This window comes from Nelumbo lutea, chromosome 8, assembly GCF_056320005.1.
Source record: "Nelumbo lutea isolate HS-2025 chromosome 8, American lotus-T2T, whole genome shotgun sequence".
Lineage (NCBI taxonomy): Eukaryota > Viridiplantae > Streptophyta > Magnoliopsida > Proteales > Nelumbonaceae > Nelumbo > Nelumbo lutea.
This window is the reverse complement of record NC_142691.1, coordinates 2,592,316-2,614,599: the sequence shown is the minus strand read 5'-3', so window position 1 is coordinate 2,614,599 and position 22,284 is coordinate 2,592,316. Positions and strand designations below refer to the sequence as shown.

At 37.8% G+C, this 22,284-nt stretch overlaps 1 protein-coding gene across 1 annotated transcript; it reads right to left on the bottom strand.

The window, feature by feature from the left end:
• Positions 1 to 973: 973 nt before the first annotated feature.
• SPL2 (E3 Ubiquitin ligase family protein) lies at positions 974 to 15,982 on the bottom strand. Its single transcript, XM_088957456.1, has 6 exons — positions 15,345 to 15,982; positions 14,365 to 14,466; positions 10,373 to 10,543; positions 10,094 to 10,215; positions 9,490 to 9,609; positions 974 to 1,363 (listed from the first exon to the last, which is right to left on the bottom strand). Exons 1-6 carry the CDS (start codon positions 15,726 to 15,728, stop codon positions 1,087 to 1,089), a joined length of 1,176 nt encoding a protein of 391 aa, XP_088813582.1. The 5' UTR covers positions 15,729 to 15,982; the 3' UTR covers positions 974 to 1,086.
• Positions 15,983 to 22,284: the final 6,302 nt, after the last annotated feature.

Here is a 22,284-nt window from a genome sequence, read left to right as displayed (position 1 = left end):
AATTGCCAACTTTGTTAAGCAAGTTTGGCTAACTAACTTTAGATCCCATCATCCCTACACCTTGTGATAATGAATCGGTGAGGGAGTTCTGGCTTCTGGGATCGATTAACAAAATGGAGAGTAACCACTAACAACAAGCTGTTGAAAATACTGGAACGAGTCTCTAGCAAGCGTGAAAAATAGAAACAATAAGATTTTTAAAAAATACTTGGGCTCCTCCCCTGGTTTTAATTGAAAGAGCTTAGAGCTAACTTTCTAGAATATATCTCCTTCATGCAAAATATGGACCAGGAGTCTTGATCTAAGGCGTATTCCATCCTAATTAAGTGGGTGAGTCTAAAGAGGAAATGGAGCCAAGATTAATATTGATGCTTCGAGGAAAGGAAGTGGGCAGTGTGCCATTGGGTGGTTATATGTGATCTTGTTGGAAAGGTGCTCTCTTTCTTTAGTAAGGGCACGGGTTCATGTGAAGAAGCATGGGCAGCTCTTGAATCACATATTCTTGCATCGAAGTTTAAAAAACTCGAAACTTGTTATAAATGGTTTGAAAAGTGTAGATGATCCTCCATGAAGCATCAAGAGTCTCATGACTATCCTTGAAGAGTGCTATAACCTTTGTCAAAATTTTAGTTTTGATTGTTTCCTATTCTCATATGTTTATAGGAAAGCAAACAATGCTAGCCAATCTTGGTCATAGGTTAGGCTTCTCTGGCTCAGTTAACTTAGGTTGGCATTTCAATTTTATTTGCTTTCGTGATGATTGGGAGAGGGCTACCGCCCTTTTGTGTAACCTTGTTGTTCTTTGGCTCAGTTTGGAAGGAGTACAAAAACAAATATGTACAGTACAAATGCGTACAAAATACAAGGTTGTTTTGCACTCTATAAATTTGTATTTGTACTTTTTTCCAAACTGAGCCTTACATCCTGCCAAAAAATTCATCACAAAAAAAAAAAAAAAAAAAAAAAAACTATATTTACAGTAAGACAATATGAAAATAATATTCACAGCGGCACATTTAACGTTCAAATTACATAAATTCAGTGTTCTTAAAAGAAACAAGGAAAAGAAAATGTATACTTGGTACCTCAAGAGCTGTAAACCCTAATGGAATTCCGGATGGTCTGCCTACAAACAGGGCATTTAGGCGCCAAATCACGCTCAACTGACAAGGCACAACCTTGGCAGCAAACCAGATGCCCACATGGAACGAAAGCAGACCGCCGCCTCCTCATCAAACAGATCACACACAATTGCCCATCTGGAACATCTCCAGCCTCCTCATCTCCTTCAATTTCAGGAGCAGCAGCTCTCGATTGCTGAACCTGCCTCTGCTGCTTCCATTCTTTCCATCTGTTCCAATTCCTGTAGGAATAATTTAGAGATATAACTGATTCTCTAAATTTGTATTGCATAGAACATTTCCTTCCTGAAGTTTTTCCTTCTTGTTTCTAAGAGCATATAACAATGCCCAGTGTTCATTGTGCAACTTGGGCCAGGTTAGCCTGAAGCCAACCCAAGAAGGCCGGGTCAGGTTGAAGTTCAGGTTAGGATTGAAACATGTGAACCCAACTTAAGGGTTGGGTCAGGGATTAGGCCTCAGACAAAATTTATGTATCAATGTAGGCATGTATACCAACAATTCTAGGTTTAAAGGTAAAGATTTTTCTAGTGTGAAACAAGTTTGGTACTCCAAAAGCATCTTGTACATATAATAATGCTGAAGTTAGTAAACCTTAATCCGCTAATTTCAACTCTAAGAAATAAGAGCATTCTAACAAAAAGAAATGAAGTAACCAGGCCAACCTGAAGCCTCGGCCATGGGGGTTTAACAACTTGGATTGGGTTAGGTTTGACCTCAACCTGACCCAACTTGCACCACTTCAGAGTAGATCTGTTTTGGCAGGATATGGGTATAACATGTGAAGTAAAATTTCCATTCTAGGACTACAGTTTCATCAACCCAACCAATCTAATTATACTGACACCTTTTTCTTGTTAATAACAAAAGAAATCTATGACGGCAAAAGAGCAATAGAAAACTCAAATCTGACAAGGAAAGGAGGCTTACTAAAAAATAATAGAAATACAAAATACAGATAAAGTAAACAAACTGATAATGTAATGTACCTCTTTTCAGTTTAATAAACTTTCTATTTATCCATCCAAAAAAAAGTAAACAAAACTACACCACATAAGTCTCCCATAGACCCCTCCCCCCCACCACCAAAAGACTGCTTGCCATTGGTATCTTTGGAAACCATCTGATCCAGATGATCACTCTGGATGTCAATGATCTGGCCTCCCTGATGTGACAACGTAAGTTTTTTTTTTTTTTATCAGCAAAGAAAAGGTAAATTTTATTAATAATTGAGAAAACAGAGTATAGATTTACACTGAAAACGAAGATAAAAAAATCCAACCCAAAAAGAGGCTATATTAATGCCCAAAACAACTGTCCATAGACCCCTTACTTAGCCAATGAGTTAGCCATCCCATTTGCAGTCCTTCTGACCCAAGTAAAAGTGGCATTGAGTTCCCTTGCCAGGCTTTCTACTTCCCTCATGGTATGTCTATAAATCCAAGGAACATTTGATATGGACGTGTTTATTGGGAAGAAATATCGCCGCCGGCAGCAGCAGTGATTTGGTGTTCTCGTCGGATTCTAGCTAGTACAGCCCATCTTATCTTATATGTTTTCAGTAAGGATAAGTAGGGAGTCTTATCTATCTTATCTATCTATAAGTGGTATAGATTAGCAGGGAGTCTTCCTACAAAGAGGACTCTTATCTCTTGTAATCTCCTATTTAAGGAGTTGAGAATATTGAATAAAATCATCGAAAATTTCAGTCCAGAAAGAGAGCAAAGGAGAGTTGGGCGGAAAGATAGGTTCTTCAAGGAAAGGAAGGAACAAGGGAAAATAGGAGGTTTTCCCCATGGACCGACCCGTGACGAGATCCTATTCGCGAGCCCTTAACAATTTGGTATCAGAGCCAAACGTCATGGGCAATCTGGAGCAGTTGACGTCCAGGGTCCACGAATTGGAGCACAGGCTTGTGGAGAACAGCACGGAGGTACGCGAGATCAAGGACGATAGGATCGTGTGTTGTTTCCTGAATGTCAGCAAACAGGGGTCCTAAGTAGCAAATTAATAGTCCACAACCCAAGCCGAACGCATTGCCGTAAGTGAGGCTGCCTTATGAATGAAGGTGTTCATTCCTGAATTTAGAATTCAGCACATCACCCATTCCACTGTTGTATGACAACGCTGGACCAATGGGAGGATGATGTTAAGAGGTAGCATCAGTAGAGAATGTGGTAGACCCATTGACGAAGCCACTATCACAGAAAGTGTTTGAGAAACACGTGGAAAGCATGGGACTCCGGCTAGTACCTGATTGGACCTAAGTGCAAGTGGGAGCTGTTAGACAGTTTTGTATGCCCTTAGTTTCAATCAAAATGATGTACTTTATGAGTTTACTGTAAATGAATAGAAGTGCATATTTGATTCATGTTCCCTTGGTATGTTTCTGTGTAATACCCTTAAACTGGACACTTAATGAATAGAAGTGCATATAAGCAGAGAATGCAACACTGTTCCTTACAGCCGAGGGAGAGGTCTTCTCTTGTCGGGCAATGTATGATCATTATGGGCTAATCTTGCATCTGCCCACAGTCCCTGGGTGTTATAAGGTGGTTTGGCCCAGGGACCACTTAGGGTAAGTGTTGGGCCCATAGAGCCCATCTGATGGGTTTCAGGGGGTGCACTGTCCATAACAGTGTATTCGGCCAGGCCTTGTAACAAAGGCTGGGCTGAACCCATGTGGTTAATGTGTATATCAATGTTAGGGTCCCACGCCATACAAGGAAGCCCAACTGGGCAGCAGTTTGGAAGGCTAAATGAATACATAACCTTAAATGGGCCTTAAGCCCATTTCGAACTGGGCTAATTTGATTAGTCACTTAAAGGGGCGAATTCTGAGATGGATCAGCTGATAGGATTGGACCCAGACCCTATCCACTTAGAGAGTCCAAGATCTAAATAAGATTTAGATCTTGAAGCCTCCTAATTAGATTAGGAGATGGCTGATCTAATCTGCAGATAAGATAAGGGTTATCCCTTATCACTTAAAGGGACTTCTAATCCAAATATGATTTGGGTTAGCAACTCCTAATGGGATTAGGAGCTGATCCCTTTGAGATTATAAAAAGATGAGGGGGCGGCAGCCTTTAGACATGCAACACACAACTCCTGTCTTCAGAGCTGAAATAACAAGAGGAGAGAATTATGCACCTTACGAATACTCTCTTGCCGCCTCCTTCTTGCAGCCGCCACCTCCAGCAGTTCGATCTCCAGTTCTTGGGAGAAATCAAGATTTGATCTTGATACCAATCTTTTGGAGAAAATATTGGTTGGAGCTGTATTCACAAGCCACCCAGTTGATTCTTGTGAAGGGTCAAGTTCTTTTGGAAGAACGCTGCTGATTCTGCTCCACCCTGCACTGCGCCATCTTCAGTGGGAGCAGATTTTGGATCCTTCCTTGAGCGTGAACACCTCCATTGGGAGATACTACTTCTCTGAATCAGGTATAATCCCTCCCTACTCCTTTTGGTTCAGATCTGGTTCAATTTATGGTTCAAGAATGATCATTGAAAATATGATTTTCTAAATAGGGAATTCGATTCCCAGTTGAAGGGAGAGAAAAATTTTTGAAATTCGCCCCCTTATTCCGCAATCTTTGGGCATCCATGTGATGGATATCCTATCCCTTCAACTTGGAGGTTTCGTGTGGACTACGGAGAGATCAATAACCAAACTATCAAGGATAAATTCCCTATTCCCATTGTGGACGAGTTGTTGGATGAACTTCATGGTGCCCAGTACTTCTCAAAATTAGACCTCAGATCGGGATACTTTCAGGTCCAAATGGCTTCGAAGGACGTAGAGAAAACTGCCTTCAGAACTCATCATAGCCACTTTGAATTTTTAGTTATGTCGTTCGGTCTCACCAACGCCCCATCCACATTCCAGTCTCTAATGTACGAGGTATTTCAGTCCCACCTTGGCAAATTTGTTTTAGTGTTCTTTGACGACATTTTAGTTTACAGTAAATCTTGGATAGAACACGTGCATCATCTACGGACTGTTTTTGAGCTCCTGCGCCAACACAAGCTCTTCCTTAAACGGTCCAAGTGCTCTTTCGGGGAGCGCCAGGTTTTGTACTTAGGTCATGTCATCAATGGGCATGGTGTCACGGTGGACAGTTCCAAAATCCAAGCAATCAAGGAATGGCCCAAACCCCAATCCGCCAAGGCTCTCTGCAGGTTCCTGGGTCTGACAGGATACTACCGCAAATTTGTACAAAATTATGGCTTGTCGGCTACCCCATTAACCAACCTGCTAAAGAAGAATGATTTCATTGGGACGACGCAGCCGATGCAGCTTTTGCAAATTTAAGGGATGCCCTCTCCTCCACCCCAGTTCTGCAATTGCCAAACTTTGACCTCGAGTTTACAGTCGAGTGCGATGCATCCGGAATAGGTATTGGAGTCGTATTACAGCAACAAGGGCACCCGATTGCTTTCTTTAGCCGCAAACTTGTGGACCGACATTTAAAATTACCCACCTATGAACGCGAACTAATTCGGTTAGCTAGAGCAGTCCAACACTGGAGACCATACTTGTGGGGAAGGTCATTCGTCGTCAAAACTGATCACTATAGCCTCAAGTACTTGTTGGAACAGTGACTCACCACTTCTCCCCAACAACATTGGGTTAGCAAGCTGCTTGGTTTTGATTTCTAGGTAGACTACAAGGCGGGATGCTTAAATCGCGTCGTGGATGCTTTGTCTAGGCGTGACGAAGACACCATGCTCCTTTGTGGGATTTCCCATCCCCGAATCACCTTGTTAGACGACATCAAGAAGGCGCTACCACAATCACCAGAGTGGACGGCCCTTGTTCAAAAAATTCAGTCCGGAGCCGCCGACTCCACTTGGTCCCTTCATGATGGGCTAGTGCTGTACAAGGTGCATCTTCCAGCAGATTCCTCTTTAATTCTCTTCATCATCTCTAGTATTCATAACTCCACCCATGAAGGCATTCAGAAGACACTGCATCGCGTCCAAGCTGATTTCCATTGGCAAGGTATGAAAACTTCTACTCGGGACTTTATCCATAATTGCTCCACATGTCAACAACACAAATGGGAGAATCTACACCCGATTGGCCTTCTTTAGCCCCTCTCGACTAGCACAAATCTGGGCTGATATCTCCATGGATTTCATTGAGGGCCTACCCAAGGTTGGCAGAAAATCAGTTCTTTACATGGTTGTGGATCGCTTCTCTAAGTACGCCCATTTGATCCCTCTGTCACATCCGTACAGTGCTACATCAGTTGCCCACGTTTTCTTTACGCATGTTTTCCGTTTACATGGGTTGTCGGAATCTATTGTCAATGACAGGGACCCAGTTTTTACTAGTGCCTTCTGGAAGGAATTGTTTCGGTTACATGGTACCGCCTTATCTTTTTCCTCTGCGTATCATCCTCAGACAGACTGCCAAATGGAAGTGGTGAATCGTACGATCGAAATGTACCTTCGTTGTTTTGTCGAAGATCAACCGCGATGGTGGGTTGATTGGCTTCCTTGGGTCGAGTATTGTTATAACACTGCTTATCATTCTTCCCTCGAAATGACACCTTTCTGGGTCGTCTATGGCCGTGACCCTCCTCGTTTGTTATCCTATGAGCCCGGTTCAACTCGTTTGGAGGAGATTGATCGTTCCCTACAAGAGCGCGATGCCCTTCTAGCTGAAGTTTCTCTTCGCTTGCAACAGGCACAACTTCGCATGAAGCATGCCTATGACCAGCATCATCGACAATTGTCATTTAACCCAAGACAGTTTGTGTGGTTGAAGTTTCAGCCCTATCGGCAACGCTCCTTGCACCATAGGGCTGCTCCTAAATTAGCTCCTAAATTTTATGGACCCTTCAAGGTTTTGCGGCAGATTGGTACGGTTGCATACCAGTTGGAACTGCTAGAGCACAGCAGAATCCGTGATATTTTCCACATTTCCTTGCTCAAACCGTTTATGGGTATTCCTCCTGACCGAGTTCCCCCTTACCACCCTTGAAAGACGGCAAACTCATCCCCCAACCTCGGGCCCTAGTTCGCTCCATAATCAATCGGGGCGTTCTCGAAGTCCTGGTGGAATGGGACGACTTGCCATCAGCCGAGGCCACCTGGCTCCCCTTGACTGAGTTCCAAGACACGTATCCGGGTTTCGAGCTTGAGGACAAGCTCTTAGTCCAAGAGGGGAGTAATGATATAGATGCGTTTATTGGGAAGAAATATCGCCACCGGCAACAGCAGTGATTTGGTGTTCTCATCGGATTTTAGCTAGTACAGTCCATCTTATCTTATCTGTTTTCAGCCCATCTTATCTTATATGTTTTCAGTAAGGATAAGTAGGGAGTCTTATCTATCTTATCTGTAAGTGGTATAAATTAGCAGGGAGTTTTCCTACAAGGAGGACTCTTATCTCTTGTAATCTCCTATTTAAGGAGCTGAGAATATTGAATAAAATCATCGAAAATTTCAGTCCAGAAAGAGAGCAAAGGAGAGTTGGTGATCTCTTGAACAAATCACCCCGTGGACCAACCCGTGACAAGATCCTATTTGCGGGCCCTTAACAACATTACACCCTGAAGTAATCCAAGAGAACCAATTTTAAATCCCCTTCAACCTCCAAGTTCTGAAGGTTAAATTTCTTAGCAAGTTTTAGACCTTGTAGCAGTGCCAACAGCTTGGCCCTTAGAGAATCTCCCACCCCTAAAAGGACCCGAATACATTGCCCTCACTTTACTTGAGGAATCTCTAAAAACACCACCAAAGCCTGCTACTTCCGGGTTTCCTATAGAACTCCCATCAAAGTTCAGCTCGATTTTGTTGCTAGCTAGGGTTTCTATTCCATCACCTTTTTTTTCTTTTACAATGTGACATCGTAAGTTATACCCAATGTTTGAAAATTAGAAGAATGAGGCAGGTGCTAGGATCTTCAATTGCATGAGGCTTAAGCCTCATGAGATCTCATTATTTTAAGAAAAGGCATGAAGTAAAATGAAAGAAGGTTTAGAACTTCGGGGGAAAAAAGACTGATACTTAAGACTAGTTGAATGGCACATGAAGCATCTGCATGTATAAGAGAAGCACGGATACATGGTGCAGGGGAAAATAAACGAAATGAAGTATGGTCTGGACATGAGGCCAACGCAAGTATCTGCCCACATATGGGATACCAGTATCACATTTGGCATGTTTATAGCATGCTAATTATATTTAGTTTTTTCTCTTTTTAGGGGGGGGGGGGGAGAAGGTAAAGTAAGGCATTGTATTAATGATCAAAGCTGTACAAAAAGTCCCAGTACAATGAGATTCTGTACAAAAGCAGCAGTACATTAAGGGGGTGTTGGGCAACATGATTGGTTTGTTTTCCAAAACAAAAATAATTGCCATGCCAGCAAAATCAATATATTTTTTTCTGGTGTGGCAGTTGTTTTGTTTTGAAAAATAAAAACAAATACTTTGGTGAACACCCCCTAAGTGTTCATGAAAGGAAAAAAGACAGTATATTTTTTTTTTTTTTGAAGCTACTGTCATTGCTGAATACCTCATCTTGCCAAATTTAATTAAACTTAACACACACAGTTTTTTATTTACATTTATCATTTGTTAAAGCATGACATTCTACATATTGTTAAAGATTGTTTATCAGTAGATATCGTTAAAGTATTAAATACTAAAAAGTACATTCTATAACTGTTCATGCAGTCTCATGTGTCATATTGAGTACATATCATGTTCAACACTGGCATGCCTGGCATGTACAGATATCTTGGTATCATAATCATAGCTAAGTAGCAAGAACCATCTTATGAATCCATCTAGACAATCAGAAAGCTCTTTCTTTTTTATTTGGTAAAAAAAATCTTAACATGTATGAAAACATCAAATAGGTTTGAAAACCTAAAAGTTTGTATAAAAGATACATGCCCCAAAATCTTACAACTGGTCTGAATTCATTCTTGAACTGAGAACGTTACTTCAGTTTAAAATACATGCTCTTGACATAAGGTGCCCCAAAGTGTGATGCAAGTGTGTTATTTATACCTCTCGGAATGTGCCTCAAAGTTGAGAGTCAAGGCATTTTCTCCTTGCCCCAAGACATATACCTTATATGCCTTTTGGAATATTGATTGTACCCTAGGAATCTTCAATCAAGTTATTCCATCATGCCCCATTCTCCACAACATGACATCTTACATAATAATAAAACAATGTAAAATCACCTAATTTACTCTTATCCCTGTATGAGCTTAAATTCTTGGTTCTATTTCATTAACATTAGCAAAACCATAATAATAAAAAAAAAAAAGGCATAAGCAATATCTTGAGTAACCAGTTGCTCCAACGCTTGTATGCTACAGTACCTCATGATAGCATAGCCTAATATACCAAATGACAGTGAGACAAGAAGAATGCCACCCCACAACAGAACTTTTGTCCTAAAGCCAAGATCTACTACTATTTGATCTTTGGTCATGTCTGACCTGCAAAATAAGCCAGGGAACCCATTATTCCACTAGAGCCACAAACATAAAGGAAAAAAGTAAATACCAGAAATTTTCTCCAACAGTAAGTCAACACAGACACAGCAAAATAAATGGATTCCACCCAATTAATGGAATTTCTTACCAATAATCAAATTAAATGTACAGAAGATAGTGACAGATAATATGCTAACAATTATCCAAGTCACTTATTTTTTATCCATGTACCCTATGAGGAATGATAGAAAGCAATCTGATAAAAGACACAATAAGACACCTTATGCATTGCCTGCCAGGAAGTCCTCTGTCCTACCAGATATTGCCCAGTAGAAATCAGGATGGTTGAATCTAGCCATTTACTCTAATATCCTATTATGTAAGTATGGTCATGTGTTCTACAATACTTGGAAGATAAATTACTACATGACATTTTTGTTTCCAAGCAACAGATCCTAGCAATGCTTTCATAAAGAGACCTCCTTACAAGAAATAGGGAAGATCCTTGCAGGACTTAATCTCGGGATTTCCATCTTGAAATCTGCAAATGCCAACTGCAGTGACCTCCTTTCCTAATGGAAGGATTTTCTCCTCATCAAGAAGGCCAACCTTTTCAAACAGAACAAACCAAGGACAAATAAAGTAATTAAAATGAGTATACAACCTCCGAAGCATAGAAAAGATAGCATCTAAACAAATTCAACCTTTCTTAATAAACTAGAGACCATTATTCGAGCAAAAAACAAAGATTCTGTTTATAACTCACAGGATAATGATGGCCAAAAAGTGCCTGGAGAAATGTATATGGTGAAGCTTGGACTAGCTGTAATTGATGATAAACTGTTACTAGAGGTAGAGGATGCCTAGAGCCATCCAAATTCACAACTACATAATCAGAATGTGGCCACTGACCACCTTCAACAAGAATAAAAGGAACCTGTAAAATGAACAAAGCCCATCAGGCCATCACAAGCATTTCCTTAAAAAATCACATAACAAAGGAACTGGTTTTAAGTTCACAAAGTACTAGGTATGAAATTCCTTACTGCAACTGTGAGGCCTCTGACACAAATTGTAAATTTTTTTAAGGAAGTGATAGGGGAGGGAGTGTAGGTCTTCTTTCCAGATTAGAGTGACAGCATAGGGGTTTATTCAATAGTTTATTACACAAAAGAGGATAAATCAAGAATACAAAGGATACATTAAATAATAAAAGTGCAGGGATGAGCAAAAAGGGTTGCAAAACCAAAAAAAAACTTATATGAAAATATTTTCGAATCCAAAGATCAGTTCTTGTTTGCATCCATACAGAGATCCCACCTCAAAAATTGCCCAAACCTTGTGAGAGGGAGTGCCACGATATATTGTCTGGGGATTGGTGCTAGAAAAGAAAGATAAAAGCAAAGATATTGTAATTATTGTAGTTCTAAAGTTAACTTCCCAGATTATCAATTGCTGTTGTAGAACATAGTGAGGGTTTTCTTATCAAACTGGTAAATTATTATCAATAATGATATAAAAATAGGTACAAAAGTATGAAAGTAAAGACATGTTTTTTTCCCTTTTTCCACAAAAAAAAATGGCATGTTTCCCACAAAGAATATGGAGCTTAGGACTTAGGAGGATTCAGGATGAGCTTTTTCTTTAAAATTTGAATGAGCCTGATGCTGTGCAAATTCTCCAAATCAGGTACCCAATCTGCACCTCCAATCAATCTAGCCCCATGCTACACCCCACTTGGATATAATCCAAAACAAAACAAAACTAGCTGTGTTCTAATAGGTACGATCACCTAATCACGTTCTATGACTCCTTTACTTAAGGAATCAGTTAGCAAATTTGCAAACTGCAAAATCCAGGAGGACATAACCATGGTGGGTGCCAGGTGTCTAGTTTCTCTTGTTCATTATCATCTAAGCCTTACCCCAACTATGTGGGGTCTGCAACACGAATCATGTTTTGCCATTCTGTTCTGTTTAGAAATCAGGATCCTTTTTTTGTTAGGTATAGAATTTACAATTCATGACCCTAAGAGTGAGGCAAAAATTTTAATGTCGGCTGCCAACATGACACAACCCTCCTCCTTTATCCAGGCTTGGGACCAGCAATGTCGATTTTCTCTTGCTAAATGTTTTAATTTCCATGGTCCATAAATCCCTTCTTTCTTCCAGCTGATGATAGTGTTTGAGTCCCCTTAACAATCAAATTTTGGCAATCGAGAAAATACCAGCAAAAATCTCTTTGAGGTGGTTGGTGTCTGGGATGAGAGTCAAATTAGCTAAATATGAAATGATTCCTATTGGAAAGGTGGAGAGTTTGGAGGACTTGGCCAAGGATTTGGGCTGTAACTTTGGCTCCCTCCCTTCCAAATACTTGGGGATGCTATTGGGAGATAAATGTAATTCTAAAAGCACTTGTGATTGTTGGAGAGGATTGACAGGAAATTAGCCTCTTGGAAGGCTAGATACCTATCCAAAAGGTGGTATTATTGCTAGCTTGCCAGCGTATTACTTATCCCTTTTCCCTATTTCGGGGGCTGTTGCTGAGCATTTGGAGAAAGCAATGAGGAATTTCCTGTAGTCAGGCTGGAAGTATTCTTCTAACATCCATTTGGTTAACTGGGATAAGGTTTGCAAGTCTTAGGTATGTGGATTGGGGATTAAAAGAATCAAAAATTTCAACATCTCTTTATTAGGGAAATGTCTGGGGCAATTTTCTCCCGAAGCAGAAAGCTTATGGAAGAATCTAATCAATGAGAAATATGGCTTGCAAGATAATGATTGGAATGTTGAGATTCCTCAGATTTCCTATGGATGTAGTGTATGGAAAGATATTTGTAAAGCTTTTCCTCACTTCCAGAAAGGTAATAAATACAATGTGTGGGGAGCAAGGTGAACTTTTGAAAAGACCCTTGGTGCTCTGGTGTGCCCCTCAAAGGCCTGCTTCCATCCTTGTATTTAGTGGCAAGCAATAAGGATGCTTCAGTAACTGCTGCTTATATTTTTAACAGTGGGAAGCTATCATGGGTTCCTTCTTTTAGAAGGAATTTCAACAATTGGGAGATGAATCGAGTTGCTGAACTGCTAAATTTAGTGCAGATTGAGCAGTGTAACCTAGAAGTTCAGGATTCTCAAATCTGGAAGTGGCAACAATTGGGTTTGTTCTCAGTGAAATCCTTCTAAAGAGGCTTAGCAGAGAATGATGAAGTATCCTTTTTTTCAAGGCTGTTTGGCATAATGTGACTCCATCACAGTTCAAGTTCCTGGTGTGGCTAGCAATTTTGGAGTCCAGACAAGTGCTTGACAAAGAAAAATTTAACCAGACAAGGTTTGATTCTAGAAGACTCTTCCTGCCCATTTTGTGAGCACCATCAGGAGGCATCCAATCACATTTTTCTGCATTGTGAATTCTCAAGCAGCATATGGGCTCATTTCCTTAGAGTGGTGCAGATGTGCTTCGATGAAAGCTTGTGCTTATTTGCAAGTCCTCCATCCTGACCTATCAAGGAATTGCTTGGAACTTTAAAAGCCATGCATTTTTTATAAGTAAAGTTGAATTTTGTTAATTATGAAACAAATAATGTAGCTAACCCTGTATTGTTGTGATCAGGCTTGAAACAAATAATGTACATACATACAAGCACCTTGGAAGAGGCGCAAACTGCAACCTCTCCGATCAGTTTGTCATCAAGTTACAATTGTGCACAAAACAATTAACCCCTTGTTTGGCCAACTTTAAATGCCATACTTGGCCCCTGAAGCCCCATACAACATCATCTTTTTTGCATTTTGTAACCATTTGTCAAGAGATTTTTGCTGTTTTTCTTTCTTTCTTTCTTTTCTTTTTTGAAAAGGTAAAGTAATTTTATTCAAGAAGGAAAAGGATACAACAATGCCCAGACCAAAAGGAAGGCCTAGAAGCAACTCAAGTTACAGACTCCACAAAGACTGAGTTCTAAGCTTCTGCACCAACTCTTCTGGACTTTTAACTCTGTTACAAAAAATTCCGTTATTTCTTTGACCACAAAACAGCTGCTGGTACGGTTTTCCACACTAATTTCCCTTTCTTGTTTAAGCCTTTGATTTTCCAACAGCACAGCAGCTCTTTCTTGTTTAAGCCTTTGTTTTCCTTTCTTTCTTTCTTCTGTTCTTTCTTTCCTTCTCTCTTTCTTCCTTTTTAAAGAAGAATGTAAGGCAAATTGTATTAATATCAAAATATACAAGCTGCACATGTACAATGAGGATCTCTACATCCAGACAATTACAACTTTTTTGTTCCTATCTCTAACCCTAGGAACCACATATGTGTTTCTATGTAACTTATCCAGACAAAAAAATGGTAACACTATAAACAATTTTGACATTTTTGCATGGAATAAACAGTAAAGCATCCAAACACCCTCACAATATGGCCAGACTCTAATACTTGGAAATCAAAAGGTTGCAACAAGTAATATGAATATCATTACTAATTAGATTATGAATAAGCTTAATTGCATACTTCTGTAATAAACTTCTAAGACAAAGTTGGACTTGAAAATCAACAACATCAAAAGACTTGAAACTACAAGTTAATCCTAAATGGCTAAACTCAAAACTGTTACAAAATAAAGCAATTCATATTTCTTCATGCATGATAGTCGGGGGGCAAAGCTTAGCTTGCTTCCAAGGCACTCCATAGAAGATGAAAGTGATTAAGAAAAGAGTATACAAGTGCATGCACAAAACCAAGTAAGTTGCAACTGCATTAGAAAGTTACCATTCTTAGTGAGGTAGACTTTTGTTCTTTCAGTGGTCGAGCAAAGAGAGTGCGTAAGTCAGAAGTCCATCCAAATAGGCCCCTCCATTCATTGTATATACACTTCAAAATCAAAAAGAAGAATAATATATTAGGAAGGGTTCTTCAAAAGTCATTCCAGTGTTCCGCATAAATCAACCTACTGAAATCAATAATAAATTAGAAATAGAAAACTCTATACAAGAAAAAAAGTAGCGAATGTATAGATTGAAGTGTAATTGATTACAAACAAGAAATATGCAAATAAAAGACAAACATGAAAATATTAATCGTTTTAGCAATCTATTCCGTGCAATGAGGACACTGGAACTACAAACTAGAAGTGGTATGAACTAATCAAAAGTAGCATAGCGACAGGAAACAAGCAGACCTTGAAACAAGGAAATACAGTGCTTTGTTTTGCCTTAAGTTTAGTTGATGTACGAGTGGATGGTAACTCTGAAATTGTAGATGGATGCAATTAGCTGGGGATGGAACTTGGGTACTAGAGATGACATTAAGATAAGGTCCTTGTCATCCAGAATAAATAGCTTGTTTAGCTTGATTCCAAGGCCTGTCAATCTCTTATCAGATGGTCTTGCCTGGACTTGAGTTGATTGAATTGCTCACTCTTCTCATTGTATAGTTCTGCTAACGTGTAGTGGTCGGTACTGCACTTTGTGGGGGGGAGGAACAAGAAACTTAAATCTTCAGGTTAACTGGTAACAGTGGAAATCAGTAAAGATGCTGCCATTTCTTCGAATCTCCCATGACCCAAGTCGTTGCATTTATTCTCAGTATTTTGTCAGCATGAGCACGTAATTAGAGAAAGAGAACAACTAAGGGAACTTCTCTATGGTAGATACTAACAAAAAAATGATCATGAACTAATGACAAAACGAAATAATTTCGACGATGAAGTGTGAAATTTGATGTGAGAAATTAAAATTAGCGTGTGGTACCGTCTGAGTTCTCTGTAGCACAACAGCTCTCTCACCGGACTCATGAGATATCAAGACATTAGGCCTCAAGCTTCTCCAGTTCCCATCGACAGCCGATTTCGCCTCGATTAGGCCGCGAACAATGACGAGCTTTCCCTCGGTGGGTCCAGATTCATTGGCGGTGTTTCCGATACTGTTGTCGTCTGAAGATGATAGAAGGGAGCGGAGATCGGCAACACGAACGGTTGGAGCTCCACGGATTTTCTGTAAAGCAGAAGAGGTGTTGTTGAATTTGAGCCAGCTTTGCACGGCTACATAAGCTAGGACCAGGCCAATGACTGCACCATCTGCGGCCAGGGCAACGTTGGCCAGCGCAGCCGCAGCGGCTCTGTCGTGGGAGGACATAGCTCGTTTATCTCTGCATCTGGACGATTAACAGGCCGTGGCTAGAAGCCTTGAACGATGGTCTCCTGGTAGGATTGACGCCGCTCCTCTCTCTCTCTCACGCGCGCGCGCCCGCTCGCTCTCGCTCTCGTTCTCGTTCTCATTGTCAGAGTATTCGAGACTTCGAGAGAGATCGGCTTCCGTCAGGATAACCCGTACCCACACCGTTCCAACCGCCTTTTGAACATCTCCCCCATGGAATGAAGCATATAAGCGGGAGATATGTTCAACGAGACCGGATCTATTATTCACACAAGGCGCCTCACATTGGCCTCACACGTACATCGTGCCATGCATTAAGAATATCTCCGATAAATAATTATAAGTACGGTAGATATTCCTATGAGACGGTCCTGTATAAGGAGCAGATCCCGTTCCATGTTCAACACCCTACACTATACATTTCATTTATAATAGGTTCCACTTTTATGATGGAAGACATGGTGCCATGCATTGAGAACATCTCCGATAAATAATAAGTTATAAGTACTGTAGATATTCCTGTGCATTGAGAACATCTCCGATAAATAATAAGTTATAAGTACTGTAGATATTCATGTGAGATGGTCCTGTATAAGGAGCAGATCCCGTTCCATGTTCAACACCCTACCAATAGATCTGACACTATACATTTCATTTATAATAGGTCCCACTTTTATGATGGGTCTTCCTTAGTTTAATGGTGAGATGTACGTGTCAAATCCTATTGGTAGGGCGTTAGAACGTGTTTGCGTTAATAGGCATGGATTTGGCCAATTCGGATTTACATCGACGCCTCATGGTATAAGCTCGGCTTCGGTCAATGCAAAGCAATATCACATGTGCATCCCATAAATGCCCCACATGTAAAGGTTTTGCAGTAACTCACATATGCACCCTACAAACGTCTCACAATATATCTCAACTGAAACCAAACTCCCACAGTACATATATTGGGAACATCTTCCGATAACAAGCATGGGAGATGTGTGCTATGGGGCGTTTGTGAGAAGCATATGTGAATTCATTGTCAATACATGCTGAGATGTGCATGTAGAACACTGATGATATTCTGCTAGATTGACTCGGAGCTTTGGAACAGGTTTGGCTGCAAGGTTTTTTGTGCTCTGTCCCTATTGTTTGGCTATCTCCAATTATCTTTACCACAAGAATTTTGTTCACGTTTACCCACAATATATTACCTCCATTTATTGAAAACCATGGTTTTTAAAATTGAACTGGTCAGGGGTCTGGTTACCGGGTTGAATGGTCTGACTGTTCAATCCGAATGATTGGCTCATTCTGACAATAAAAATAAAAAGATTGAAAATTTGAAAAACGATCAAAACCAGTCAAACAATTAACCAATCGGTTCAGCGGTTTGTTGGCCAAAATCGATGCTTTTGAGGAAAAAAACGGTTTTGAAAGAAAACGAAAGTGACCGATTCCCGTTTTTTCCGATCCAACCATTGTATCTGTTCCGATTTTGAAAACCAAATTAAAAATATCTTCTTCTATATAATACTACGCACGAGAATGAGATATTCCCCATTTGTGGCTGCGATGTTACGTGAATGTAGAGTTTTTGGGCAGGAAATAATACTATGTACGACTCGTATCACTCAGAATAATTATAATTAAGGGTGATCAAAGGTTGTATTGGATTTGACTTTCTGAGTCGGGCTGTAAATGTTCAGAACGGACCGGATATGGTGTAGATCCAAAATTGAGTTGTTTATATTCAAAATTGAAACAAACCTTATCCATCGAATTCATATAATAAACAGAATTGAGTAGCATTAATCGATTAAATTAACAAATTATTATAATGTCATGTACTATTAATAAAATAAGCCAAAAATATTGAACTTACATGTTATAATCAAATATATTATAAATAAATTTTATCGGATCTACATTTAAATCAAATCATCAAATCGAATCGGATTATAAGTTGTAATAGAACATCCTTAATAGGATCGAAAATGAATTATGATTTGAAAAGAAAAACATTTGCTATTTCTAGGCCTACAATCTTATATATCCATGCTCTCAATTCACAATGTTTGTCGGGCCTTGGCCTAGATTGGGAAGGGACAGAAGGCATAGGCCCAAGCTCAAATTTTGTGATTCAGACCCAACTATGAATGTTAACCCTCTATCTAAGCCCCTAAAACCATTATTAGATTATTTCTATCGCCAATGTTGAATTGCCAAACCCGATATTCATATTAAGCATCTTAAATTACCAACTTGCTGCTTTCAAAAAATCAAAATAAGTAAATAAATAAAACAAACGCATTGACGACAGACTACAACAGACTATTAGAAGCAAGGTTCAAAATTTCCTTAGAATATGCCCTATATTGAATATATTATATTGTATCAGTAGCTCCCTGAGTAAGGGGTATTTCAGAATGTAGCCACTTTCAGAGGGCTTAGGCAAGCCTAAAACCAACCTTCCCCCCTTAAACAAATAAAAAGTAAAAATAAAATATGAACGATCAAAACACCTGATATATACACCTGTTCGTGTGTATTAACCAATTGTACAGTGATCTTTTTATCGAATAAAGTGACGTTACTAAATGGACAATATTACCCCGTCATGTATTAGCAAGTTTTTGTGCTTATAAGTGATTTAGCCCAGTCTCAGGAAGGTATTATTTGTCCAGTAAATGAGTTGCTTGGAAATATTTTTTTCAGGGACCCACTAAATACCTAAATACAATCACAATTTTTCATATTTTTTTGTATGACTCACCAAATTATCTGCCCACACACTCACCAAATTATTGGCTCGTATTCACATTAGGCCTATAAATTTGCAAGTCGGGACAAGGCACACGATACTTTAGGCTTGAAATATAAATTATTGTCCCAATTATATGGAATTGGCTACATAAATCCGGTTTCACTGTTATATCATGTTCGAATATAATATCCATTGTTAAACTTCCAACACCTATATCAATTCCTAATTTTTAATCTATGCCCTTTTTCTTTTTGTTAGTTCTTTCCCACCTTCAACATGTAGATAATGTAATGATGTGTGCTGCAACATATTATAATAGTGCAAGAGCACATGCCATACACATGGCAAGTATCAACAATGTATAGAATGTGGTATTTGGATTTAATATTTAAGATGCGCCCTAAAACCAAGTCAAGTATCTCATATATATAATACTAGTGTAAGAGCATTATGAACGGGTGCAAGTATAAATTATATATATATATATATATATATATATATAAACATTGATGAATAATGGATTTTTTTTTGTTACTAACATTATCCTAAATTTTTTATTTAAGAAATAATATAAAAGTCATTATATAACAACTTCAACATCAGCTTTTGATGGGTATTAAAATACCCATAGTTGTTTGTTTATTACATCTCTAATTGTAAATGATGAAAATGTAACTTCAATTATTACTTCCCACCTCAGTTGATCCCCTCATTAAGACATATACTTAATGCTATTAATTCCCACTTTCTCGTATTAAATCATATATTTAAGTTATTTTCACTGATAAATGTTACTAATTAAATGTATGCCAATATTTAATAATATAAACCCGTATTTTTTAAAACCGACTAAAAAAAAATCATTATTTATCAAAGTGGTGGCTAGGCAATTAACCAAAATTAATTTGATCAACTTATGAAGTCATAGTCAGGTAATAAATATTTTAAAATATAAATAAATATAGAAAATTATAAAAAAGTAGGAAAAATGAAACATATTTAGGATATTTTTATTAATCAAATTAAAAAACTTAAGTTTAATAAACAAAAATTACTTTTATTGATAATGAAAGTGAAATATATAATTTATAACTGACCAAAAGTGAAATTAGTTTACCACTTGGAAAAGATCAATAATTCAATTTTTTGGTCAAATGTGTTAACATTTAATGTCATAAATAAATACTAAAAATATAATGAAATGTAGAAAAAAAACATAAATGTTGCAAAAAACATTAAAGCACATGTATAATATTATATAATTATCTTATTAAACAAAAAATAAGTGTGTCACAAGAGAATTATTTTTACACATAAATACAAAGAATATATATATATATATATATATATATATATATATAGAGAGAGAGAGAGAGAGAGAGAGAAAACACATCTATAATTCTATATTTACACAACTATTAAAAACGTTAATAAGATTGTGAAACATTCTTTTGACTAAGATATTCATTTTTTGAAATTAGTCCCTATTTAGTTGTGAGATTTAAGTTATAAATTTAACCACTACTTTTCACCTCGTTCAATTAACTATATATAAATCTTATATTTATTTGATAAATGGATATAAAAAGAATGATACACAAAAAATATTTGCAAAAAGAATAATCTAGCTAAGTAGGTAGGGCAACCAATGATACTTAAAACTACACAACTCAATCAAATTATCACATATTTACATAATGTGTTTATATAAACAAAATTGGACTGCAATATGCATATGATTAATAATAAAAATATAAAATATAAAAAACACATATTTATATTAAAACTCTATACATTATTGCTATAATTATCATCATCTAAAATTACCACGTGCAAAGCACATGCATGCATAAGACACATGCATTCCATTAGGCCAAAATCAATGACCACGATAAGGGTGGCCCATATTCACCATTATTGTTTTTGATATCATATCTCTAGACATGTACCTGCATGTGAACTGCACATGCTACTTTTAGATAATAATAACACAACAACAAATAACAATTTCATTCTTCCCACCAATACAACGCACACACACACGAGTCACCAAAATGTTGTGTATTAGGGTATTTGTTAGTTGTAAATTTAGTATTACATAATTTTTCATTAGCAATAAAGTTAGTTGTTTCTAATTTTGTTTACATTGATGAATAATAATACTAGCGATGTTTCTAATTTATTTCTATATTTTTTTTGTGTTTGTGTATTTTTTATTTTGTGCATTTAATTAAGACACCATGGCTTGATCGATTTATCCCAAAATGTTCAACTATTGGCCCATTTAGACAATAAAATGTTTTTTTTAGGTAGTTTTAAATTGTACATTTCATGTATATCGTAGTTATTATTTATCACGTTTAGTTCCATTCAATATGACGATACATAATATTAGAGATGTGCCCAAACATTTTCTATTAACTCTCTTAACTATCTATAAAATTTTGTGCGCATTTCTATCATTTTTTCTAATTTTCATTATTTAATTATGACATCACGGTTTGACCCATTTGACATGAAAGGTTAAACCATTAGACCGCATCTTTAGATTATCACTATTTATCATGATTTGTTTACCATAATTAATATATGGTATGAAAGAGTTGCTCCATTTTGTTGTTGGTATTTCTTTGCAATTCTTGTGTTTCTTTTCATCTTCAAGGTTTTATTATTTAAATTTTACATCATGTTTTGATTCATTTGACTTTAGTGGTTGTCCACTAACCAGCCACACAGATGGCTAAAGTACGTTCTTTTTTTTTTTTTTTGTTTGATATGGTAAGCATATTAATATAGATGTGTCCAACCTTTTTGTATGGATTTTTTTCGTTTTTATTTGCATTTTATTATTTTTTGTTAAATCGTCAAATATTTAATTATGGCATCAAAGATTTAATCATTTTATCCAAAATGGTTACTTCTTCCATAGGCCAAAAAAATAAAATGCTATATTTCCAAAATGGCTTAGAAATGTAGGTTTTTTGTATACAAGTAGTAGAATTTAATGTTGAAAACCAAAAAGACCTCAAACAATGGATTTAAAAGGAGATAAAGGGAATCGATGCACCAAGGCCTTGTTCGTTTCATAGATTTTAGTAGGGAAAAAGTGAGTCAATTGCATTTTTTTTTTCAAGATTTAGGTGGGACCTTTGATAAATATGTTTTCCCCGGGTATCACTTACTCGTGGAAGTGCTACATTTCTCCTCTGTAGAGAGTAAATGCTCAAAATGTGATATGTCAAAAATACCTATTGAAACAATATAATCCAAGAAGCATAGACTTGGGCCCAAGGGTAAAAATGACAAAACATAGAAAATTAACCACTTATGCAGGAAAGGAAAGTGGGTGAGGCAAAAGAACATGGGAAAGTTGAGAGGCCTCATTTACCTGAACAAATTTATCAAAATAGAACATTATAAGTACACTTACCCAGATAAACGACCTATTTGTAAATGAACAGGCCTAAATGTATGTATTCTATACATGTGTATCTATGTATTCTTTGGCTCTCTACAACTATGGGATGAACCACTGAGCCCCCATCCACCCGAAAACAAGTCTAAATGGCACTGTTAGGAACCATTTAACTAATAATAATTCCCCATGAAAGCCAATCGAGTTTGTACATGCCCCACAACCCTTCCAATGCAAGGCTGACATGGGGCTTAAACAGCCCTAATACAGCCATTAATTGCAATTCATTCGGTCATCGTTATATTTAAAGTCTTATTTCAACTTTATGGGACTGGCCGCATGAATCCTGTTCAACATATTTCATTTAT